The 26,851-nt window shown below is 42.8% G+C and overlaps 1 protein-coding gene and 1 pseudogene across 3 annotated transcripts in view; both read left to right on the plus strand.

The window, feature by feature from the left end:
* Window positions 1-26,851, plus strand: part of lsp1a (lymphocyte specific protein 1 a) — a 75,621-nt gene that overhangs the window by 45,953 nt on the left and 2,817 nt on the right. For 2 of the 3 annotated variants that reach the window (XM_014124558.3, XM_014124559.3), the window contains 4 exons: window positions 4,608-4,745; window positions 13,897-13,995; window positions 14,915-14,998; window positions 15,132-15,243. In XM_014124558.3, coding sequence (XP_013980033.1) covers window positions 4,608-4,745; window positions 13,897-13,995; window positions 14,915-14,998; window positions 15,132-15,243 — 433 coding nt within the window. The remainder of the gene's footprint in view (window positions 1-4,607; window positions 4,746-13,896; window positions 13,996-14,914; window positions 14,999-15,131; window positions 15,244-26,851) is intronic. The other variant, XM_014124560.3, reaches the window with a different exon arrangement.
* Window positions 16,909-17,787, plus strand: LOC145858537 (uncharacterized; annotated as a pseudogene).

The following is a 26,851-nucleotide window of genomic DNA, read 5'->3' on the forward strand; positions in this document are numbered from 1 at the left end:
TGGTGCAGGTTCCAACCGTAACGCCCGCTCGATCTCCGCGTCCACCTCCCATACCACCGGAGCTACCAAGCACGACGCTGGGAGGATGGGAGTTGGATCGATGGCCCTCTCCTCGGTGTCATATAGGCGGGACAGTGCGTCGGCCTTCGTGTTCTGTGAACCTGGCCGATAAGAGATAGTGAACCGGAAACGGGTAAAGAACATGGCCCACCTGGCCTGATGCGGATTCATTCTCCTAGCTGCCCGGATGTACTCGAGATTACGGTGGTCAGTCCAGATGAGGAAAGGGTGCTTAGCCCCCTCAAGCCAATGTCTCCACACTTTCAGAGCCTTGACCACAGCTAACAACTCCCGGTCCCCCACGTCATAGTTCTGCTCCGCGGCCCGAGCTTCCTAGAAAAGAAAGCGCACGGGCGGAGTTTGAGTGGCGTGCCCGAGCACTGTGATAGCACGGCCCCCACCCCAGTCTCGGACGCGTCCACCTCCACTATGAATGCCAAAGAGGGGTCCGGATGAGCCAGCACGGGAGCGTCGGTAAACAGCTACTTCAGGCGACTGAACGCTCTGTTCGCCTCTGCTGACCAGCGCAAGCGCGCCGGACCCCCCTTCAGCAGTGAGGTAATGGGAGCAACCACTTGACCAAAGTCCCGGATAAACCTCCGGTAGTAATTGGCAAACCCTAAAAACCACTGCACCTCCTTTACCGTGGCCAGAGTCGGCCAATTACGCACGGCTTTAACGCGGTCATCCTCCATCACCACACCCGAGGTGGAAATGCGATACCCCAGGAAGGAAACGGCTCGTTTGAAAAACACACATTTCTCAGCCTTAACGTATAGGTCATTCTCCAGCAGTCGCCCAAGCACCTTGCGCACCAGGGAGACATGCGCGGCGCGTGTGGCGAAATAGATCAGGATGTCATCAATATACACCACCACACCCTGCCCGTGCAGGTCCCTGAGAATCTCGTCAACAAAGGATTGAAACACGGCTGGAGCATTCTTTAACCCATATGGCATGACGAGGTACTCATAGTGGCCCGATGTGGTACTAAACGCGGTTTTCCACTCGTCTCCTCCCCGGATACGCACCAGATTGTACGCGCTCCTGAGATCCAGTTTCGTGAAAAAACGCGCTCCGTGAAATGATTCCACCGCCGTAGCGATGAGAGGTAGCGGGTAACTAAACCCTACTGTGATGGAATTTAGACCTCGATAATCAATGCACGGACGCAGACCTCCATCCTTTTTCTTCACGAAAAAGAAACTCGAGGAGACGGGTGACATGGAGGGCCGAATGTACCCCTGTCTCAGAGATTCCGTGACATATGTCTCCATAGCCAACGTTTCCTCTTGTGACAATGGGTACACGTGACTCCTGGGAAGTGTAGCGTTTACCTGGAGGTTTATCACGCAATCCCCTCTTCGATGAGGTGGTAATCGGGTCGCCCTCTTTTTACAGAAGGCGATAGCCAAATCGGCATATTCAGAGGGAATGCGCACAGTGGAAACCTGGTCTGGACTCTCCACCGTTGTCGCACCAATGGAAAACCCCCTTACACCTGCCTGAACACTCCTCTGACCACCCTCTGAGAGCCCCCTGTTTCCACGAAATATTAGGATTGTGATTGGCCAGCCAGGGAATCCCCAGCACCACCGGAAACGCAGGCGAATCAATGAGGAAGAGACTAATCCGTTCCCCATGATCCCCCTGCGTTACCATGTCCAGTGGCACTGTGGCCTCCCTGACCAGCCCTGACCCTAATGGTCGGCTAAACTCAGGGAAAGTTACAAGTACAAACATATGACCAACAGGGAGCTCTGGGTGAGGTTGGTGCTTACTCACCTGGGGTGAACGAGGAGTGCTCCGCCTGCCATCCCGATTCCCAGAGGAGCTCCCCCAGCACCGGTCGGCAGTGTGTCCTCTCCGACCACACTGGGTACAGGAGGAGCCTCCTCCTCCGGTTCCCCTCAACGCGGCCCCCCCTAGCTCCATAGCGATGGGAGCTGGAGGGCCTGGAGGTGGAACCAACAGGGCCCGGTCTGGACGCCCGCGGGCAGCCAGCAGGTTGTCGAGACGAATGGACATGTCTATTAGTTCATCTAGTGAGAGGGTAGTGTCCAGACAGGCTAGCTCCCGGCGGACGTCCTCCCGGAGGCTACACCGATAGTGGTCTGTCAGAGCCCTGTCGTTCCACCCCGCTCCAGCAGCCAAGGTCCGGAACTCCAGAGCAAAGTCCTGTGCGCTCCCGCACAAACCTGGGCGGGCTAAACAGGCTTAAATAACCATAAATCAAGAGACACAAATAAGGAACAGGTGCAAACAATAAGACATACCAAACGAAAAGGAAAAAGGGATCAGCGGCGGCTAGTAGGCCGGCAACGACGACCGCCGAGCACCGCCCGAGCAGGCAGGGGAGACACCTTCAGTGGGATTCGTGACAACCCCCTTCCCGTTCTCAGGATTGCTTGACAAGATAGCAAAAATCTAATAATTTCAATTTCTCAAACAATCAACTATTTTACACCATTTGAAAGATAAACATCTCCTTAATGCAACCACGTTGTCCGATTTTAAAAAGGCTTTACGGCGAAAGCATAAAGTTAGATTATGTTAGGACAGTACATAGACAAAAAATTACACACAGCCATTTTCAATGCAAGGGCAGGCGTCACCAAAAGCAGAAAACCAGCTAAAATTATGCACTAACCTTTGACAATCTTCATCAGACGACACTCCTAGGATATTATGTTAGACAATACATGCATTTTTTGTTCTATCAAGTTCATATTTATATCCAAAAACAGCATTTTACATTGGCGCATGACGTTCAGAAAATGTATTTCCCCCAAAACCTCCGGTGAATCAGTACTACAATTTACAAAAATACTCATCATAAACGTTGATAAAATATTAAACTGTTATTCAAATAATTATAGATTGACATCTCCTGAATGCAACTGCATTGACAGATTTCAAAATAACTTTACTAGGAAAGCACACTTTGCAATAATCTGAGTAATGTGCTCAGAAGAATACACTACGCAATACAGATAGCTGCCATTTTGGAGTCATCTAAATGCATAAATAGCATTAGAAATATTTACTTACCTTTAATAATTTTCATCAGAAGGCACTTCCAGGAATCCCAGGTCCACAAGAAATGTTGTTTTGTTCGATAAAGTTCATAATTTATGTCCAAATAACTCCTTGTTTTTCGCGCGTTCAGTTCAGCTTCTCCAAATGTAGGAAGCACACGGAAAATGTGACGATGAAAAGTAAAAGAAAATCTATTTACGTTCGTTCAAACATGTCAAACGTTGTATAGCATCAATCTTTAGGGCCTTTAGAACGTGAAGATTCAGTAATATTTCAACCGGACCATTCCTGTGTCTTGAAAATGTTTTGGAACAGAGCTTCCTCTCTCGTGAACGTGTGCTAATGAAGTGATGTCCTTCCCTGGGTGACCAACTTCCCAGCCTTCTCATTCAGTCTCTGTTCATCATAGACGCCTCAAACAACTTTCTAAAGACTGTTGACATCTAGTGGAAGCCTTAGGAAGTGCAAAATGAATCCTTCGTCACTGTGTGTTCGATTGGCAATGACTTGAAAAACCTACAGGCACCAGATTTTCATTTCCTGCTTGTATTTTTCTCAGGTTTTTGCCTGCCATATGAGTTCTGTTATACTTACAGACACCATTGAAACAGTTTTAGAAACTTCAGAGTGTTTTATATCCAAATAATATTAATACTAATAATATGCATATTCTAGTTTCTGGGCCAGAGTAGTAACCTGTTCAAATTGGGTACGTTTTTCATCCGGCCGTGAAAATACTGCCCCCTAGCCCAGACAGGTTTTAACTCTTTGGCCTGAATGCCAAGCGTCACATCTGGAGGAAACCTGGCACCATCCCTATGGTGAAGCATGGTGGTGGCAGCATGATGCTCTGGGGATGTTTTTCCGCGGCAGGGACTGGGAGACTAGTCAGGATCGAGGGAAAAATGATCAGAGCAAATTACAGAGAGGTTCATGATGAAAACCTGCTCCCGAGAGCTCAGGACCTCAGACTGAGGAGAAGGTTCACCTTCCAACAGGATAACAACCCTAAGCACACAGCCAAGACAACGCAGGAGTGGCTTCGGGACAAGTCTATGAACGTCCTTGAGTGGCCCAGCCAGAGCCCGGACTTAGATTGATGAGGGGGAAAAAACGATTTAATCAATTTTAGAATAAGGCTGTAACGTAACAAAATCTGGAGAAAAAAATACTTTCCAAATGCACTGTATGCAGTGTTTACCGTGAATGCAGTCTTCGCTAACGCGGGTACATTGCCTTGAAATTTCAATCATGCTTTAACGCTGAACTTCAGTAATACAGATTGAATCCAGCCCTATGTTTCTCATTATGTCTAACTATATTATATTGTGGTTCATTTTTACTTGCTGTGCTTTATTTTCATACTATCTAATTTCCCCCTAATCAGACTTGATAAATATCAGTGAACAAGCTTGATACATTTTTCTTTTTGATTTAGAGTTCTGTTATTTCTATGCAAATTCCATGCAATTGGAATGTAAAGTATATCACATTGTTATGTTGTGTAGTACTCCCAGGAGGCCAAGGCAGCCAAACAGGGCCTGATTGACATCCCCATGTCACCTGAGGCAGTGTCCTCCAAGAAGCACTTGTTTGAGGCTGGAGAGGCTTGGAACCAGAGCCCGTCCAAAGGCACACCATCCAAGGCAAGGAAACACCAACTAGACGTTACATACCGTACACATGAATGAATAAAGTCGAAGAAGTCCAATTTATTTCTCACCATCGCTAATGACATTATACATCCACCAACATAAATAGACCCTTATCAGTGTTCTCCTAGGATTTTTTCAGCAGCGGTGGCAAAGTTAGCGTAGGGGGCGGGGCATTGTAGTGGGTGTGGCCAATGGTGCTGTCCAACATTTCTAGAGACCCTCCTCTTGGCCGCAGACAAAATGTTGTTTTAAAACAAATTTACTGCCATTCCACACATTTTTCCATGGGGCGGAGAGAGACCTTTTTACAGTTTTAAAGCTAATTTCCTGCAATTCTATACATTTTGCAATGGCTTATGCCCTGTTCTTTTGCTATCTGAGTGACTCAAAGATTATAACAACATCAATGGTGGCCCTGACATTTTGGGAATTTTAGATTCCCCCTGACAGTCTGATTTTTATTTTGGTGATTGTTTGTTCTCAAAGATCATTTTATTTAAAAATATAATATTATCTTTTCTACATACATTTTCTACATACATTATATCTGTTGTAAGTCATTTAAGTTTACACTGAAAACGTTTAACCATCCCGAAAATGATATATACTGAACAAAAATATAAACGCAACATGCAACAATTTCAAAGATTTTACTGAGTTACAGTTCATATAAAGAAATCAGTTAATTGAAATAAATGAATTAGGCCCAAAGCTACGGATTTCACATCACTGGGAATACAGATATGCATCTGTTGGTCACATATACCTTAAAAAGAAAGGTAGGGGAGTGGATCAGAAAACCAGTCTGTATCTGGTGTAACCACCATTTGCCTCATGCAGCGCGACACATCTTCTTCGCAGAGAGTTGATCAGGCTGCTGATTGTGGACTGTCAAATGTTGTCCCACTCCTCTTCAATGGCTGTTGCTGGATATCAGTGGGAACTGGAACTTGCTGTCATACACGTTGATCCAGAGCATCCCAAACAAGCTCAATGGGTGACATGTTTGCTGAGTATGCAGGACGTGGAAGAACTGGGACATTTACAGCTTCCAGGAATTGTGTACAGCTCCTTGCAACATGGGGCTGTGCATTATCATGCTGAAACATGAGGTGATGACCGCAGATGCATGGCACGACAATGGGCCTCAGGATTTCGTCACAATATCTCGCACAATATTTGTGCGTTCAAATTGCCATCGATAAAATGCAATTGTGTTTGTTGATATGCCACACCTGTCAGGTGGATGGATTATCTTGGCAAAGGATACATTCTCACTAACAGGATGTAAACTAATTTGTGCTCAAAATTTGAGAGAAGTAAGCTTTTTGTGCTCATGGAACATTTTTGGGATTTTCATTTCAGCTCATGAAACACTTTACATATTGTGTCGACAGACATGGAGCTTCTAGCTCCTAAGCAACTTTGCAGTATTTTATTTATTTGTGTGTTATTTCTTACATTATCAAACCAAATTTTATTAGTCACATGCGGCGAATACAACAGTGAAATGCTTACTTACGAGCCCCTAACCAACAATGCAGTTTAACCTCTCTAGGGGAGGTGGGACGAAATCGTCCCACACTATTCAACAGCCAGTGACAAATCAGAGCGCCAAATTTAAAACCACAAAATGTCATAATTCAAAGTTCTCAAACATACGACTATTTTACACCATTTTATAGATACACTTCTCCTGAATCAAACCACGTTGTCCGATTTCCAAAAGGCTTTACAGCGAAAGCAAAACATTAGATTATGTCAGGAGAGTACATAGACACAAAAAAAACTGCCATTTCCAAGCAACTAGCATGTATCACAAATACCCAAAACACAGCTAAATGCAGCACTAACCTTTGATGATCTTCATCAGATGACACTCCTAGGACATTATGTTATACAATACATGCATGTTTTGTTCAATCAAGTTCATATTTATATCAAAAACCAGCTTTTTACATTAGCATGTGATGTTCAGAACTAGCATACCCACAAAACTTCCGGTGAATTTACTAAATTACTCACGATAAATGTTGACAGAATACATAACAATTATTTTAAGAATTATAGATACAGAACTCCTTTATGCAATCGCTATGTCCGATTTTAAAATAGCTTTTCGGAGAAAGCACATTTTGCAATATTCTGAGTACATAGCTCGGCCATCACGGCTAGCTAATTTGACACCCACCAAGTTTGGGACAACCTAAACTCAGAATTACTATTAGAAAAATTGGATTACCCTTGCTGTTCTTCGTCAGAATGCACTCCCAGGACTTCTACTTCAACAACAAATGTTGTTTTGGTTCCAAATAATCCATAGTTATATCCAAATACCGCCGTTTTGTTCGTGCATTCAGGTCACTATCTGAAGGGTGACGCGCGAGCGCATTTCGTGACAAAAAAATTAAAAATATTCCATTACCGTACTTAGAAGCATGTCAAATGCTGTTTAAAATCAATTTTTATGCTACTTTTCTCGTAAATAGCGATAATATTCCAACCAGGCAACGTTGTATTCATTCAGAGAGAGAAAAAAAAACATGGAGAAGTCTCACTGTCCCCAGGCTGACCACTCACAAACAGAGCTGTTATACTTTGACCAGAGACAGCAGACACCCCATTCCACTTTCTGGCGGCTTTAGAGAGCCAATGGGAGCCTTAGAAAGTGTCACGTTACAGCACAGATGCTGTATTTTTGATAGAGATGCAACAGAAGGACAACAAATTGTCAGACAGGGCACTTCCTGTATGGAATCTTCTCACATTTTGGCCTTCCATATGAGTTCTGTTATACTCACAGACACCATTCAAACAGTTTTAGAAACTTTAGAGTGTTTTCTATGCAAATCTACTAATTATATGCATATTCTTCGTTTCTGGGCAGGAGTAGTAACCAGATTAAATCGGGTACATTTTTTATCCGGCCGTGAAAATACTGCATATAATAATAGCCCAGACAGGTTAAAAAAATATGGATAAGAATAAGAAATATAAGTAACAAGTAATTAAAGAGCATCAGTAAAATAACAATAGCGAGACAGGGGGGTACCGGTACAGAGTCAATGTGCAGGGGCACCGGTTAATTGAGGTAAAATGTACATGTAGGTAGAGTTATTAAAGTGACTATGCATAGATGGTAACAACAGAGAGTAGCAGCGGTGTAAAAGGGGGGGGGGGCAATGCAAATAGTCTGGGTAGCCATTTGATTAGATGTTCAGGAGTCTTATGGCTTGGGGGTAGAAGCCTCTTGGAACTAGACTTGCCGCTCCGGTACCGCTTGCCATGCGGTAGCAGAGAGAACAGTCTATGACTAGGTTGGCTGGAGTCTTTGACAATTTTTAGGGCCTTCCTCTGACACCACCTGTTATAGAGGCCCTGGATGGCAGGAAGCTTGGCCCCAGTCATGTACTGGGCCATTAGCACTACCCTTTGTAGTTTTGTCACGCCCTCTTCACGACCGTCTTGGTGTGCTTGGACCATGTTAGTTTGTTGGTGATGTGGACACCAAGGAACTTGTAGCTCTCAACCTGCTCCACTGCAGCCCCGTCAATGAGAATGGGGGCGTGCTCAGTCCTCTTTTTCTGTAGTTCACATTCATCTCCTTTGTCTTGATCACGTTGAGGGAGAGGTTGTTGTCCTGGCACCACACGGCCAGGCCTCTGACATCCTCCCTATAGGCTCGTCGTTGTCAGTGATCAGGCCTACCACTGTTGTGTCATCGGCAAGCTTAATGATGGTGTTGGAGACATGCCTGGCCGTGCAGTCATGAGTGAACAGGGAGTACAGGAGGGGACTGAGCACGCACCCCTGAGGGGCCCCTGTGTTGAGGATCAGCATGGCGGATGTGTTGTTACCTACCCTTACCACCTGGGGGCGGCCCTTCAGGAAGTCCAGGATCCAGTTGCAGAGGGAGGTGTTTAGTCCCAGGATCCTTAGCTTATTGATGAGCTTTGAGGGCACTATGGTGTTGAACAATGAATTGCATTCTCACATAGGTGTTCCTTTTGTCCAGGTGGGAAATGGAAGTGTGGAGTGCAATAGAGATTACCATAATTTCCGGACTATTAACCCCTGTGCGGCCCGTATGTTGGACGGACATCCAGCGAACAATCATATCGCTATTAGCATAACAAAATGTAATATATATATTTTTTTCTATTTTTTTTTCAAATTATATCGTTTTATAGATACACCTCTCCTGAATCGAACCACGTTGTCCGATTTCAAAAAGGCTTTACAGCAAAAGCAAAACATTAGATTATGTTAGAGGAGTATATCGTAAAAGTAGCCACATAGCCATTTTCCGACCAACCACATGCATCACAAATAACCAAAAAACAGCTAAATGCAGCACTAACCTTTTACAAACTTCATCAGGTGACACTCCTAGGACATCATGTTACACAATACATGCATTCTTTTGTTCGATAAAGTTCATATTTATATATAAAAACAGCATTTTACATTGGCGCGTAACGTTGACTAACTATTTTCCCTCAAATGCATCCGGTGAAACAGTGCTACAATTTACTAAATTACTATTCGAAAACATTTTTAAAATGTAATATTGTCATCCTAAGATTTATAGATGAATATCTCTTGAAAGCACCTGTAATGCCAGATTTAAAAATAACTTTACTGGGTAATCACACTTTGCGATAAAAGGGGATGCGATACTCAGAACAATAGGCTAGCAATAGCAATAGGCTAGCCATCTTGGAACAATCGCATATCACATCTAGTCTTGTATACTATTGTCAATAATCCCTTACCTTTGATTATCTTCATCCTTAGGCACTTCCAGGAATCCCAGGTCCACAACAAATGTATTTTCGTTCGAAAAAGTGAATCCTTTACGTCCCAATAGCTTGTTCTTGTTAGCGCGTTCTGAAGGCTTCACCAAAAGTTACGACGTGCGCGGGGCTACTCTTTCAACAAAATGCATTTTTTTCTTATTTAGGTTCGTTCAAACATGTCAAACGTTGTATAACATAAATCTGTAGGGCCTTTTTCAACGAGGGATCCAATAAGATTCGAGGGGGACGATTGCATTGTGTTTCAAAACGTTTCGAAAGGGGAGGGTAACCAGGGGCGCCGGCGTCATAATGGTGATGGTCCTCTCCGTGTGACCACGTTCCACAGCGTGTCATTCTGTCAGTTTTCACAGTAGGAGACTCAAATCACTTTGTAAAGACTGGGGACATCTAGTGGAAGCAATAGGAAGTGCTCAATGAACCATAGCTCACGGTGTGATTAATAGGCAACGTGATGAAGTTGAGTTCGCAATTCAGAATTCCACTTCCTGTTTCGATCTGTCTCGGGGTTTTGACTGCCATATGAGTTCTGTTATACTCACAGACACCATTCAAACAGTTTTAGAAACTTTAGGGTGTTTTCTATCCACAAGTATTAATTATATGCATATCCTAGCTTCTGAGTTTGAGTAGTAGGCCGTTTAAAATGGGCACGAATTATTTTCAAAATGCGCTGTGGTGCCCCCTATCCTAGGCGACCATCAAGAGGTTAAGCGCACCTGAATATAAGCCACACCCACTGAATTTAAAAAACATCATCATTTTGAACATAAATAAGCCGCAGATGTCTATAAGCCGCAGGTGCCTACCAGTACATTGACACAAATGAACTTTACACAGGCTTTAACGAAACACGGCTTGTAACAAAAATAAATAGGCTTTAACGAAACACGGCTTGTAACAAAAATAAATAGGCTTTAACGAAACATGGCTTGTAACAAAAAATAAAAAATTAGCAGTAAACAGTAGCCTACCAAGAAAGTCATTGGTCACTATCTTCCTCCTCCTGTGCACTGAAACCATCTCCTTCGGTGTCGGAGTTGAATAGCCTCAGAATTGCTTCATCCGATATTGGATCGTTTTCATTGTCGCTCTCGTCACTTTCATCCGGAGGCAAGCCCTCTTCAACACGTAGCAGTCCAGCCTTTCGAAACCCGTTGATGATAGTGGATTTTTTGACAATGCTCCACGCTGTCAGGACCCACTGGCAGACTTGACCATAATTTGCTCTTCGCATGCGGCCCGTTTTAGTGAAGTTCTCCCCACTTGTCATCCAAGCCTCCCGCTGAACACGGAGCGCCACCTTAAATGCACGATGTACGCTGATGTCGAGTGGCTGCAAATACTTTGTTGTGCCCCCAGGAATCAGGGTGACAAAATGACTACCGTAATCAGAATGATGGGAAGTTTGAGAGCGCTCGATTTAATCTAAACAGTAAACAAAAAAGTTGTTTGACCGTAACCCGTTCGGCAATTTCATTGGTCTAATGAAAGCTTCATGCCGCCAAAAAACTGAGCACGTCACAGAATGTGTTTTTTTGGAGAAAACAAAATTGAAAGCGGGAAAAATCCATATATTAGCCGCGTCATTGTTCAAGCCGCAAGGTTCAAAGCCTGGGAAAATAGTTGCGGCTTATAGTCCGGAGTTTCCGTTACATCATCTGTGGATCTGTTGGGGTGGTATGCAATTGGAGTGGGTCTAGGGTTTCTGGGATAATGGTGTTGATGTGAGGCCATAACCAGCCTTTCAAAGCACTTCATGGCTACAGACGCTAGTGCTATGGGTTGGTAGTCATTTAGGCAGGTTACCTTAGTGTTCTTGGGCACAGGCATTATGGTGGTCTGCTTAAAACATGTTGATATTACAGACTCAGACAGGGAGAGGTTGAAAATGTCAGTGAAGACACTTGCCAGTTGGTCAGTGCATGCTCCCAGTATACGTCCTGGTAATCCATCTGGCCCCACGGCCTTGTGAATGTTGACCTGTTTAAAAGTCTTACTCACATCGGCTGCGGAGAGCGTGATCACACAGTCTTCCGGAACAGCTGGTGCTCTCATGCATGTTTCAGTGTTATTTGCTTCAAAGAGAACATAGAAGTAGTTTAGCTCGTCTGGTAGACTTGTGTCACTGGGCAGCTCTCTGCAGTGCTTCCCTTTGTAGTCTGTAATGGTTTGCAAGCCCTGCCACATCCGACAAGCGTCGGGGGTGCTTTGCTTTATTTCCCTCATTAAAATGCAAATCAATTTATAACATTTTGACATGTTTTTTCTGGATTTTTTTGTTGTTATTCTGTCTCTCACTGTTCAAATAAACCTACCATTAAAATTATAGACTGATCATTTCTTTGTCAGTAGGCAAACGTACAAAATCAGCAGGGGATCAAATACTTTTTTCCCTCACTGAAAGTGTTAAACAAATCAAACATTGTTTATATTTGAGATTCTTCAAAGTAGCCACCCTTTGCCTTGATGACAGCTTTGCACAGACTTGGCATTCTCTCAACCAGCTTCACCTGGAATGCTTTTCCAACAGTCTTGAAGGAGTTCCCACATATGCTGAGAACTTGTTGGCTGCTTTTCTTTCACTCTGCGGTCCAACTTATCTGATTGTGGAGGCCAGGTCATCTGATGCAGCGCTCCATCACTCTCCTTCTTAGTCAAATAGCCTTGACACAGCCTGGAGGAGTGTTGGGTCATTGTCCTTTTGAAAAACATATTATAGTTCCACTAAGCGCAAACCAGATGGGATGGCGTATCACTGCAGAATGCTGTGGTAGACATGCTGGTTAAGTGTGCCTTGAATTCTAAATAAATCACTGACACCAGCAAAGCACCCCCACACAATCACACCTCCTCCTCCATGCTTCACGATGGAACCACACATGCGGAGATCATCCGTTCACCTACTCTTCATCTCACAAAGACACAGTGGTTGGAACCAAAAATCTAATCTCAAGACTCATCAGACCAAAATACAGATTTCCACCTCTCTAATGTCGATTTCTCGTGTTTCTTGGCCCAAGTAAATCTCTTCTTATTATTGGTGTCCTTTAGTAGTGTTTCTTTTGCAGCAATTATACCATGAAGGCCTGATTCACGCAGTCTACTTCCTTTCCTGTGGCGGTCCTCATGAGAGCCAGTTTCATGATGGTTTTGTGACTGCACTTGAAGAAACGTTCAAAGTTCTTGAAATGTTCTGGATTGACTGACCTTCATCTTTTAAAGTAATGATAGACTGTCGTTTCTCTTTGCTTATTTGAGCTGTTCTTGCCATAATATGGACTTGGTATTTTACCAAATAGGGCTATCTTCTGTTTACCACACCTACCTTGTCACAACACAGCTGATCAGCTCAAATACATTAAGAAGGAAAGAAATTCCCCAACTTAACTTTTAACAAGGCACACCTGTTAATTGAAATGCATTCCAGGTGACTTCCTCACGAAGCTGGATGAGAGAATGCCAAGAGTGTGCAAAGCTGTCATCAAGGCAAACTTTGAAGAATCTCAAATATAAAATATATTTTGATTTGTTTAACACTTTTTTTGGTTACCACATGATTCCATATGTGTTATTTCATACTTGTGATGTCTTCACTATTATTCTACAATGTAGAAAATAGTAAAAATAAAGAAAACCCCTGGAATACTTTTGGCTGGTACTGTATAGATATAAAGTGGAGTGGCAGCAACAATTTAGCAGCAGTGATTATGGATACAAAACATGCTCTTTACATACAGTAGCTGCCTTGAGTTATACTGCAGACTAGAGACACAGACATACCTAGCTAGAGCTTTCAAAATACATTTACACACTGTGCAGATGTCTAAATATATCAGTCCTAATGCTCCTCTCCATGCTATTGTATGGGTGTGATCTCACACCTCAGTTTATAGTCCTCCCACCCCAGGCCATAGCCCCTGACTCTCCCTGATGTGTTTAATTACTGCATCTCATTCGTCGTGTGCAGGCCAAGGTTCTTTGAGGTATCCGGAAAAGGCAGGGCAACTTGACCCGGGGCGAGTGGAATAACAAACACCCTGTGAGCCACGGCGGTAGAGATCAGAGGCGCTTAAGGCTGTTGTTTATTTTTACTCTCTACCACAAATGTGTGGTTTCCCCCAGCCCCTCTCTCCTGTACCTCAGATGTATTCAATAGTATGTAGCTGTAGCTGTTAACCTGCCCACCCAAAACCAAATCTATTGTGTGTGCTGGACAGCTACATTTATATGTAAGTCTGTCACAAGACACTATCGAATGCATAATGAATGAAAGTGTCTTGTTGAATGCCTGAGTTGACATCTGTCTGTGTGTGTGTCAGCAGAATGCTGAGGGTCTGAAGGTGGGTGTGGCAGACCTGATCACCCAGTGGGTGAAGGGGAACCCAGATGGCACAAGCAGGAACTCGCCCCCAAGACCAGCTGTAAGTTTATCTCAGAACAGAGCCATGTACAGTATATATGGGTATACATTTACTGTATATGGCTCTGCATTTCACCAGTCTCCACCTGAGTAATCTTGGTTAACCCAGAACTAAAGTATTGCATTGCTAATTGGTCAGCTTCTTGATTAAGTTCTGGTTCTCCAACCTCTCTCTCTGCAAGTTACGGACAAGTTTATGGGCCAAATGTACTCTCCATTCCTGAAAAATCGAAAGATGCCAACACCTGCGAAATCATGATTTGTCTAAATAACCTGTGACGAAAAACCCAAGCACCGGAACTAATGCTCCTCATTAGCTATCAGTGCCCATAGTATAAAGAGATCTATAGTACCATTTATGTTTATGTATTCTGCTCACAAGAGCAGAATACATACACATAAATGTGGAATATACACTACCACAAACGGCTTCCCTGTCACTATTCTCTAGCACTGGCATTCCCTTTACATAGGTGGCTTAAGGTTGAACAATGTTGTGCGATGACACACGGGGTGTCTCATCCCTTTTACAGAGACTGAATCCTTTTCATCAAAATACAGCATGAGTGAAACATTTGTGTATCTACTTCCTTTACTTTCCTTCCTCAGTCTTCTTATTTCAACTCTCTTCATGTCCTCCCTTCTCAAGGTAACTGCTCTTTTCGCTTTCATTCCCTATCCTCTCAGTTTCCTTCTGAACTGTTCTACACGTAAGTGTTTGCAGTACAGCTGTGTACAGGCATGTGGAGAATCAGAGAAGTGTGTGTGTGCAGTGAGCTTTATCCAAGGCTGCCCCCTTCTGGGGTGTAATTCTATTGTGGCGGTTCAGAACCAAAGCCAAGAGGATTGCTTGTCTTGCATGGCTCACAAAAGCATTTGATATACAGCTGAGTTTCTGTTTGGTGCTGTTCATTCCCCAGGATGTAAAAGCTGGTGACGTGATGCAGAAAAAGAACATGTGGGAGATCATTGGAGAAACATCCCCTGGGAGATTAGGGGCAAAGGTGAGCACGCTCACTCGCACGCAGACATACACACATTGATACACACATACAGTATTTGAATATTCTGTGACAAACTCAGTGTATTTACTGTGGCAAATGATCTCTGTTCTAAATCAGTCCCTGTGCTTTTTAGGGCAATCCATCTGGTAAAAGGTACAAATTTGTGATGACAGCTCATGGCAAATATGTGAAGATTCCTGTTGATGATGATGAATATATGGATGAATACACCAATGGAAAAGCAGGTGAGATGACTGGGTCTATACAATAATCATACACTTTAAAACATTACTGTAATTACCTTAAGTAGTCCAATAATAACTCATATTTTCTTAGGCAAAAAACACCTTTTTATTCTGCTGGTCCTGCAGATAAAAACCAACAATTATATCTACAAAATACCAGCTACAATTCAATAATATTGCTTTTATCAAACACCAATAAGGCAATAGCTTTGCCCTTGACCTTGCTCTGCCCATTATCTTCACTACAGAATACATTTTCTCTATTTCATTCTGATGTTCAAGATGAACTTTCTATGTCAAACATAAACCAAAATCAGCATTTTCCTATTCAAGTTTTTATTTTATTTTCTCTTTTATCAAAAAATATATAGAAAATAACATTTACTGTACACTTATACAGATAAACATCAGATTGCAAAATGGTTGAACATCACTCTGTCAATAGGAGACAATGTTCTTAATCTTTTTATATAGTCCATGCATGAAACACAAACGTAAAGCATCAATAACAAGCTGACGAACCTAGAGAACCTTAAGGTCAAATGTCACTCTCAGCTCTTGACTCTTCTGGGTCCCTCGTTTGAAAGCTGCGTATTTGAAAACTCTGTGAAACATGCTCAATTTTACTTTCACGTTAATCCTGCATTGATGTCAATGGGAAATTTGTGGATCTCAAATTAGGAATCTGCCCTAAGTACTTACTGTATACATTTTTCTTTGCCTTTATCATCACTTGCCTCCATATCCCACAAGGCCTCCCCCTGACCCCTCATCCATCCATGCCAACAGTAAAACACTTCCTTCATAGAGTTGCCTCATCCCCCAGGAGTTAGCAAATCTCAAATAACACTCTCACTGACCTGTACTCCAAAAATTGAAGATGGCAAAGCTGGCATAAGCATATGCAGTCTAATCGAACATTCTAACTTTTAAGAAGCGGCTGAATATCTAAAGTGTATTTGAAAAACGTACGGAAATAGCACCATTTGGAGAAATATACACTCCTACTACTTTTATATTCTCCTCATTTTTTCATCCTTATTTGGTTACATTACTCTGAATCCCCTGGAGTAAAATTTCTTCAGATAACCAAATCCTGCATCAATATACTGTACAGTCCTAAATACATTACACTGCAGTCTCAGGACCACTTTTGAAAAAAAAAGATGTGAGGAGGTCTGAAAAAGTCATTAATTCTCCTATCATGGTTTAACAGTGGACAGAAAAGAAGCTCTGAGATTTACTTAATCTTTGTACATTTTAATCTCAGGAGATGTCTGAATTCCTTTAAGACAAAAATATATTTTTCCTTATGCTCTGATTTTCAAGGTAATATTTTCATACTGTCAGAGAAAGAGACATTCAGACACATCTGTAACGTAGTCAGACAACAGAACAATCAGTGCTCAAGTATAAAGTTCAGACCACATTCTCTAAGAGACTGTCTTAAATATTGTACCCTGTGTCAAGCAGAGAGACTATTACACAGGACCTGTACATTATAACTACTATTTCTTCACCTGTACACAAAACATTTAACAGAATTTTTCAAAATGTTCTTCTGTTTCATCTTTACCAGTCCAAAGAGACATGGTTTAAGGACAAGTGAACCCTCTCGCTGTTCTGTTAAAATCTTTTGGTTCCTCGTCTTTATTTTTACGCCCTATGAGACCCATCTCAAACACTGTCGAAATTTTTGTAAGTGGCCTTGATGCAGCCTCTCTTAGCCTTTTGGCATCAAACTTTGGGCTGAAAAGGAGGACAGGCAGACGATGCGCGAAGGATGGAATTTCTTTTGGTGCATCCTTTGGCTGCTCTTTTCTCTCCTCCTCACTTTTGCTAGCTTCAATCACCTGCATAATCTTCTCTTTAGAGGAGAACATATCGAAGAGAAGAGAATCCCACTTCTTTGCTGCCTTGGGAGGATCGTCAGCCGTTACAGCTGCCACCATGTCTTTAAATGACACCTTTTCATCCTTTTTCGCTTCACCTCCCTCCTGCTCAGTTCCATTTGCGGTGTCTTTCATAGGATTTGATTCTGGGAACGTAGGTGGTTCTTCTTCCACCACCATATGCTTCTTGAGCCGTGACCAACCACTAAGTTTAGACTTCATCATGCCCTTTGGCTTTTGGATCACTTTAAGAAGAGGTGCAGCTGCTGGGAAAGAGTCTTTTCCCTCTTCCTTCTCTGTTGAGGGTGTGGTTGGAGCTGATACCAGCTTTTCAGGTTGGGCTTCCTGGTTATCCTTTGGTTTAGCCAGAGACTGAACAGCCACCAAAGGCTTCTCAGGAGCTGAGGTCTTTCCAAGTGGAGAAGAAGTAGTCAGCTTTGTCCCTGCCGGTTTAGACTCAGAGGTTGCTTTGGTGGGCGTTTTAGGGTCTGGTGATTCCTTTAACTCTTTTTGTTGTAACCTGGCTTTAGCCACAGGAGATTCTGTGTTTGAGACAGGAGGTATTGTCTTGCTTGCATCTTTGTTTGCAGCAGAAGGCACAGGGTGTTGGGTTTCTGTGGTGGGTGTCTTGGGTTTTGGGATGACTCCATAAGTTGGGGTTTTAACCTCTGGTTTCTTAGCCTCAGGTGTTGGCGATTTAGCCCATGGTCTTGTGCTGGCCACAGTTTTAACCTTTGGTGTTTCTGGAACAGGAGTTGTCATTTTGCTGGTCACAGCTGTGGATACGCTTGGTTCTGAGACATCTTCAGCTTGTGCAACAACAATGATTGGAAGCAGAAGCTTCACTGCTGGAGTCGTGGATATTATGGCCTCATTTAAAGTGATTTTTTCTGTGGAGGATGCTTCCTGGTTGGACACCATGGGCAAAGGATGTGTTTTTACAAGTAACACTTGGGTAGGTATTTTAGATGCTTCCAACTCTTGCGTTGTGGTTTTAGATTCCTCTAGAGCTGGGGTCTTAGACCTGGATATGCCGAATGAAGGTGAGAAACGTTGGATTCCACCATGGGCAACATATGCAACAGGAGTTAACCCATAATATGTATGGCTTGGTTTAGGGGCCACATATGTTGGTGTATTGGGCCTTTGAAATCCTATGGATGATACCCCAGCTGTGGGAGTCTTTGGTCTTTGATAACCTGCTGGTGGTTGTGGTCTTTGATACCCAACTACTGGTGTTGTTGACCTTTGATACCCGATTGTTGGAGTCATAGGTTTAGGCTCTTCATTCGAGGGTGTCTTGGGCATTTGATATCCATATGATGGTGCAGTAGGCTTTGGTGTCTCATTGGTTGGAGTCTTGGGCCTTTGATACCCATATGAGGGTTCTGTAGGCTCTAGTGTTTTTTTTGTTGGAGTCTTGGGTCTTTGATAGGAGGGTGAAGTAGGCTTTGGTGTGATAATTGTTGGAGTCTTGGGTCTTTGGTACTCATATGAGGGTGCTGTAGGCTTTAGTGTTTCTTTGGTTGGAATCTTGGGTCTTTGATATGAGGGTGCTGTAGGAGTTGGTGTGACATTTGTTGGGGTCTTTGGTCTTTGATAGCCTAATGAAGCTGTAGGGGTCTTTGTTCTGGTAGACTCAACTATTGGAGCTTTTTGTCGAGGAGCCTCTGGTTTTAAAGTGTTTTCAGGAGGTGATTTAGCTGTAGGAGTCTCTTTTGATGTCACTTCCCCATTTGGAGTTCTTGCACCATGACTAGTTGATGGTGATTTTGAAGGCTCAGACGTTGGCAGATTTTGAGAACCAGACAAAGATGGATTGGCAGAATTAGAACCAGGTGTTGGTGTTTTAGATCTATGTGCATCTATTGTAATGGGTGAGACAGCAAATAAAAGTGGGTTGGGTCTTGATATTTCAATAACAGGTGTTTTGGCACGGGACACATGATATGAGGGTGTCTTAGGTCGACCTAAATTAGTTCTTGGTGTTAAAAAGTTATGAGTTGGTGTTTTAGCTCTTTTCACTTCAGATGTAGGCGTTGCACTCCTTTGGATTTCAGGTCTGGACGTTAAACCTCTTTTTACCCCAGATGTAGGTGTTGCACTCCTTTTGACTTCTGGTGTCGGTGTTAAACTTCTTTTGATTTCCGATGTCGGCGTTGTACCTTGATTCATTTTAGACGTTGCAACCCTTTTGATTTCTGATGTCGAAGTTAAATTGCTTTTCACTTCAGATGCCGGTGTTGCACTTCTTCTGATTTCAGCTGTTGGTGTTATTACCCTTCTGATGTCTGATGTGGGTGTTCTACTCCGAGGTAATGTGTCTGCAGTAAATGTCTTTCCCGTGTAATCATGCAGGGGGGACTTAGATGCAGTATATACCCGAATTTGACGGACATCAAACATTGGTTTGGGTGCTTTTAGTGTAGCTTCAGTAGCTTTAAACCGTGGACTTGGACTTTTGCGGTGTATTACTACTGGGGCTAGTCGCAGAGTAGGTTGTGTGGCAGCAGAAGTGATTGTGACAAGAACAACTGGAGCAGGGACTGGAGGAGCAATTTGAGCAGCAGCTGTCATTGTCACTTCAGGCACAGAGGAAGTTGGCACAGGCGTTGTGGGTGCCACTGCATGCGAGACTGGCCCTGGAATGGGTGATGGGGCTGTTGGAGTAAATGTGTAGAGTGGGGCCACATGCGGGGGGAAGGTGGGGGCTGGTGCAGCATATGGCTTTGGGGAGAACCTTGTTGTTCCACCAAAAGTGGCTCCTTGTTGCGGGTAAGGGGATGGCACATGCCGATAGGATGGCCTGACAGCGAATCTGGGGTGCTGTGTGTAGAAGGGTGCCTCTGGGGTTTTAGGAGGGGTTGAGTGGTCACTGTGCTCCAAGTCAGGGCTTGCTTCATTCACAGGGGAGAGGTTTGAGCGGAAAGGGACCGGTGTCTTTGCCGTTTCAGGGGCAGCTTTTTTCTTGATTTTTTTCTCCGTTTTCTTGAGTAGTTTCTGGAGTCTAACATTTTCCTTGCCAGGCTTGGGCAGTAGAGCTGGAGGGTACTGCTGGGACAGCAGGCCTGGTTCAGTGACATTGCTATAACTGGCAGCCATGAGCAGTTTAACCCCCTGAAAGAAATATAAGACAGTGTGAGGAATATTTCTTTGGTTATCAATGATACGGTATTATGTTAGAAGAAAAGGGGCAGTTTACAATCAATTCAACCCTCCTTAGAGATGCTCTCCACCCTCAAATCCAACATCTCCTTAGAGCTGCTCTCCACCCCCAAATTCAACGTCTCCTTAGAGCTGCTCTCCACCCCTAAATTCAACATCCCCTTAGAGCTGCTCTCAACCCCCATCTCGGTCCATGGTATACACACTTAGAAAAAAGGTGCTAAATAGAACCATATAGGGTTCTTCATTTTGCATAGGGTTCTACCTAGAACCCTCTGTGAAGGGTTCTTCCTAGAACCTTTTATATATGGTTCTATGAAGAACCCTTTTATTATCTTAAGTTTCTTCCTAAAACCGTCTATGAAGTGTTCTACCAAGAACCCTTATCTTCTTCCTAGAACCCTCTGAACGGTTCCACCAGCCTTATTAGTATCTGAGCGATATACAGTGCCTTGCAAAGGGTATTCACCCCCCTTGGCGTTTTTCCTATTTTGTTGCATTACAACCTGTAATTTAAATAGATTTTTATTTGGATTTCATGTAATGGACATACACAAAATAGTCCAAATTGGTGAAGTGAAATTAAAAATATTACTTGTTTCAAAAAATTCAAAACCCCCCTCTGAAAAGTAGTGCGTGCATGTGTATTCACCCTCTTTGCTATAAAGCCCCTAAATAAGATCTAGTGCATCCAATTACCTTCAGAAGTCACATAATTTATTAAATAAAGTCCACCTGTGTGCAATCAAATTGTCACATGATCTGTCAGATGATCTCAGTATATATACACCTGTTCTGAAAGGCCCCAGAGTCTGCAACACCACTAAGCAAGGGGCACTACCAAACAAGAGGCACCATGAAGACCAAGGAGCTCTCCAAATAGGTCAGGGACAAAGTTGTGGAGAAGTACAGATCAGGGTTGGGTTCTAAAAAAATATCAGAAACTTTGAACATCCCTCGGAGCACCATTAAATCCATTATTAAAAAATGGAAAGAATATGGCACCACAACAAACCTGCCAAGAGAGGGCCGCCCACCAAAACTCACAGACCAGGCAAGGAGGGCATTAATCAGAGAGTCAACAAAGAGACCGCAGATAACACTGAACGAGCTGCAAAGCTCCACAGCAGAGATTGGAGTACCTGTCCATAGGACCACTTTATGCCATACACTCCACAGAGCTGGGCTTTACAGAAGAGTGGCCAGAAAAAAAGCCATTGCTTAAAGAAAGAATAAGGAAACACGTTTGGTGTTCGCCAAAAGACATGTGGGAGACTCCCCAAACATATGGACGAAGGTACTCTGGTCAGAGACTAAAATTGAGCTTTTTGGCCATCAAGAAAAACGCTATGTCTGGCACAAACCCAACACCTCTCATCACCCAAAAAATACCATCCCCACAGTGAAGCATGGTGGTGGCAGTGGGGATGCTTTCATCGGCAGGGACTGGGAAACTGGTCAGAATTGAAGGAATGATGGATGGCACAAAATACAGGGAAATTCTTGAGGGAAACCTGTTTCAGTCTTCCAGAGTTTTGAGACTGGGACGGTGGTTCACCTTCCAGCAGGACAATGATCCTAAGCATACTGCTAAAGCAACACTTGAGTGGTTTAAGGGGAAACATTTAAATGTTTTGGAATGGCCCAGACCTCAATCCAATTGAGAATCTGTGGTATGACTTATAGATTGCTGTACACCAGCAGGAACCCATCCAACTTGAAGGAGTTGGAGCAGTTTTGCCTTGAAGAATGGGCAAAAATCCCAGTGGCTAGATGTGCCAAGCTTATAGAGACAAATCCCAAGAGACTTGCAGCTGTAATTGCTGCAAAAGGTGGCTCTACAAAGTATTGACTTTGGGGGGGTTAATAGTTATGCACGCTCAAGTTTTCTGTTTTGTTTCACAATTTTTTTTCATTTTGCATCTTCAAAATGGAAGGCATGTGCAAATCAAATGATAAAACCCCCCAAAATTATATTTTAATTCCAAGTTTTAAGTCAACGAAATAGGAGAAATACCAAGGGGGGTGAATACTTTCGCATGGCACTGTAAGAAAGATCAGGAAACATTTGTTATACATTTTTTAACATGTTTTTAACCCCCTATTTTTGGCACTAAACACCCAACATGTACATGTTCGTGAGAGTCTCACCTTTGCACATAGTAGTGTGTCTCCCATACTGTTCAGATGCTACAGACAGAAGTTGGCAGATCAACTGTACCAACTTCAGACAAGTCCCAAGGCGCTTGTGGGCAAAATGGAGTCATAGAGCAAAACGGAGAACACCATCATGTTCCATAGAGTGGTCATAATATACTGAACAAAAATATAAACGCAATATGTAAAGTGTTGGTCCCATGTTCCATGAGCTGAAATAAAAGATCCCAGAAATGTTCCATACACACAAAAATATTATTTGTAATTTTTTTGGGGCACAAATGAGTTTACATTCCTGTTAGTGAGATTTTCTCCTTTGCCAAGATAATCCATCCATCTGACAGGTGTGGCATATCAAGAAACTGATTAAACAGCATGATCATTACACAGGTGCACCTTGTGCTGGGGACAATAAAAGGCCACTCTAAAATGTGCAGTTTTGTCACACAACACAATGCCACAGATGTCTCAAGTTTTAAGGAAGCGTGCAATTGGCATGCTGACTGCAGGAATGTCCACCAGAGCTGTTGGCAGAGATTTTAATGTTAATTTCTCTACTATAAGCCGCCTCTAACGTTGTTTTAGAGAATTTGGCTGTACATCCAACCGGCCTTACGCAGATCACGTGTAACCATGCCAGCCCAGGACTTCCACATCCTGCAGGATTTTCTGAGACCAGACAACTGTCTGTAATAAATCCCTTTTGTGGGGAAAAACTAATTCTGATTGACTGGGCCTGGCTCCCCTGTGGGTGGGCCTAGCTCCCAAGTGGGTGGGCCTATGCCCTCCCAGGCCCACCCATGGCTGCGCCCCTGCACAGTCATATGAAATCCATAGATTAGGGCCTAATGAATTTATTTGATTTCCTGAACTGAACTCTAACTCGGTAAAATTGTTGAAATTATTACATGTTGCGTTTATATTTTTGTTCAGTATAGTTTGTAGGCCAAACCGTTTGGACAGTATTTTGTGAGAAAACCGATTTTTGGGATGTCTCATGGTCTGACAAAACACCACTCTAGCTTTCACCTTTCACCGCAGATGCAGAAGTGCGACATAGTCGGATGCGGTGGATTGAGATGTCTCTAGCTTAAACTGACGGATTTTTATGGGGATTTTTTTATTATGCTAATTAGATTTCCACGGTTGTTGACATCGACCAGAGTTGTTTTTAATCATTTGCAACCTGCTTTTGGAATGACTGCCAAGGTAGGGAAAATGTATATATGAGACTACCTAAACCATCTAAACTGGAACAACCATCTCAGTAACGAGTGCATTAACTCCTGCTACTAACAGATTGGATTAGTTTAGAAAAATCTATGTTATTTATCTTTATGTAGCATAAGATCAGTCAATAATTGTACATGCAAAAACACAGATAGTTAGGCAAACAATTCTAAAAACCGACCTGCTTTAGAGCATGCTGGAAAATATGATAATGGGCATGGTTTTGAGTGTTTTACTCAGCACAGAGTAAAAATAACACAATCACACTCCAACACACCAGCACATGGGATTATTTTACATCACTGAGTGTTAATTTACCTCTTTACAGAGTTAGGGCTCTATTCAATCTGCATTGCGGAAGTTCAGCATAATTGAAATTTAAAGATAATGTTCCCGCTAGAGGAAGACTGCATTCACCGTAAATGCTGCATATCGGCCGGCGGCGACACAGCCCGGGATCAAACCCGGATCTGCAGTGATGCCTCTAGCACTGCGATGTAGTGCCTTAGACCACTGCACCACTCGGGAGGCCTCAGGAAGAGTCTTGGTGGTTCCAAACTTCTTCCAATTAAGAATGATGGAAGCCGCTGTGTTCTTGGGGACCTTCAGTGCTGCAGAATTTTTTTGTTACCCTCCCCCAGATCTGTGCCTCGACACAATCCTGTCTCTGAGCTCTACGGACATTTCCTTCAACCTCATGGCTTGGTTTTTTTCTCTGACATGCACTGTCAACTGTGGGACCTTATATAGACAGGTGTGTGCCTTTCCAAATTATGTCCAGTCAATTGAATTTAACACAGGTGGACTCCAATAAAGTTGCAGAAACATCTCAAAGGTGATCCATGGAAACAGGATGCACCTGAGCTCAATTTCGAGTCTCATAGCCTCATAGTCTCATTTTAATGTTAATGAATTACCGTCATATGTATTGAAGGACTTTGTTGCTGTATATGACAAAACTGAAATGCTGAATTGTTTCAATGAGCACTTTGTATCATCTGGTAGGCTGTTTGATTCAGTGTCCTCTGTCTCTGTACAACCCTGTGTGGATGAACCAGTGAGAGCTGGTCAAACTTTTATCTTTTTTCTATTCTAGGTGCAGGTGGTACATAAAGCCCTGAAATCCTTAGATCAGAGAAAGCCTGCAGGTCCTGATCTTTTGGATCCCTGCTTTTTAAATCTGGCAGCTGGTTTCATAGCTGAACCACTTACATATCTGTTCAATCTAACCCTGGAATGTAATGAAATTCCAAAGATCTGGAAATCAGCATTTGTCCTACCACTTTTAAAAGGGGGAGATCCAACTCTTTTAAATAATTATCAGCCAATCTCAAAGCTGTCACCCCTGGTAAAAATACTTCAAACCCTTGTGAGTGAACAGTTAAAATAGTTTTTATTTACTAACTCTATTTTATCAATGTACCAATCGGGCTTCAGGAAGAAGCATAGCACAATTACAGCAGCCATGAAGGTTTTAAATGATATCACTGAAGCCCTTGACAAAAAACAGCACTGTGTCTCACTTTTTATTGATCTCTCTAAGGCTTTTGATACAGTTGATCATGCTATACAAAGGCAGAGATTGTCGAGTGTAGGTCTTTCGGAGCATGCAGTTGCATGGTTTGCTAACTGTCTGTCTGATAGAACTCAGTGCACTCAATTTGATGGGCTCATGTCTGTTAAATTGTTTACATTTTTTACATTTACATTTAAGTCATTTAGCAGACGCTCTTATCCAGAGCGACTTACAAATTGGTGGATTCACCTTATGATATCCAGTGGAACAACCACTTTACAATAGTGCATCTAAATCTTTTAAGGGGGGGGGGGGGGGTTAGAAGGATTACTTTATCCTATCCTAGGTATTCCTTAAAGAGGTGGGGTTTCAGGTGTCTCCGGAAGGTGGTGATTGACTCCGCTGTCCTGGCGTCGTGAGGGAGCTTGTTCCACCATTGGGGTGCCAGAGCAGCGAACAGTTTTGACTGGGCTGAGCGGGAACTGTGCTTCCTCAGAGGTAGGGAGGCGAGCAGGCCAGAGGTGGATGAACGCAGTGCCCTTGTTTGGGTGTAGGGCCTGATCAGAGCCTACAAAATCCTACTTTATGTGAACAATTTCAAACTGAATTGAATTAATTGATAATGATTAGCAAAAACTCAGTCAATGATCCTCGGATTTCAAGGGACGCCATTAAATGTTTTGTTAAAAACGATGCAACTGCATTTGCATCTGGGCTGAATAAATCACAATTAGATATCAGAATGGGAAAAGGTATTAACGATGTTAGAGCGTTCTCAATAAACACTTTTTTTGAGACCAGGTAGTCAAGACAGAACTAAATCTATTGATAAGATTGAGAGCAGAACTTGCCATCCATCGAATTAGACCCAACCATTACTTCCATGGTAATAGACCCAGTCGACTACTGGCTAACAAGCTTAGCAGTAATGATCAATTAGCAGATATCGCAGCTATTGAATCTGAATCAGGTGAATTACTATCAGAACCTAAATTAATCAACCAAATATTATTTTGTTTCTATAAAGAATTGTACACGTCTGATTGTCAATCCACAAGAAGCCAGATCCTTTTTAAAAGATATATTAACTTGTTTTCTCTCAAGTGAGGAAGCCGGCTTGCTGGGAGGCCAATTCTCTCTCCATGAACTCAAGGGCATTGGATAACATGAATAAAGGCAAATCACCTGGTTGTGACGGTATTCCTCCTGAGGTCTATTTAAAATGATGGAACCAATTAGGTCCACTATTACTTGAAATTATTAACACAGCTGTTCACAAAGGTTCATTTGAAAGGGCTGTAAATACGGCGGGTAGCCTAGTGGTTAGTTAAATTGTCTGTCTGTAATGGTGTGCCCCAAGGCTCTGTACTCGGTCCTCTGTTATTCACTATTTATATAAATAATTTAGACAAAAATGTCCAAAATCCAAACTTCATTTTTATGCTGATGATACTGTTATTTACTGTTGTGCCTCATCTCTTACAAAAGCTTTCCAGAACTTGCAAAATGCTTTTTATACTGTTCAACATACCTTGTGTCAATTGAAGCTTATCCTCAATACTGACAAAACTAAACTAATGGTGTTTTCTAAAGCAAGAAATAGACCTCTGAACTTTTCACCAATTATTACCTGTCAGGGCATTGAGAT

This window comes from Salmo salar, chromosome 10 (assembly GCF_965601325.2).
Source record: "Salmo salar chromosome 10, fSalSal1, whole genome shotgun sequence".
NCBI lineage: Eukaryota > Metazoa > Chordata > Actinopteri > Salmoniformes > Salmonidae > Salmo > Salmo salar.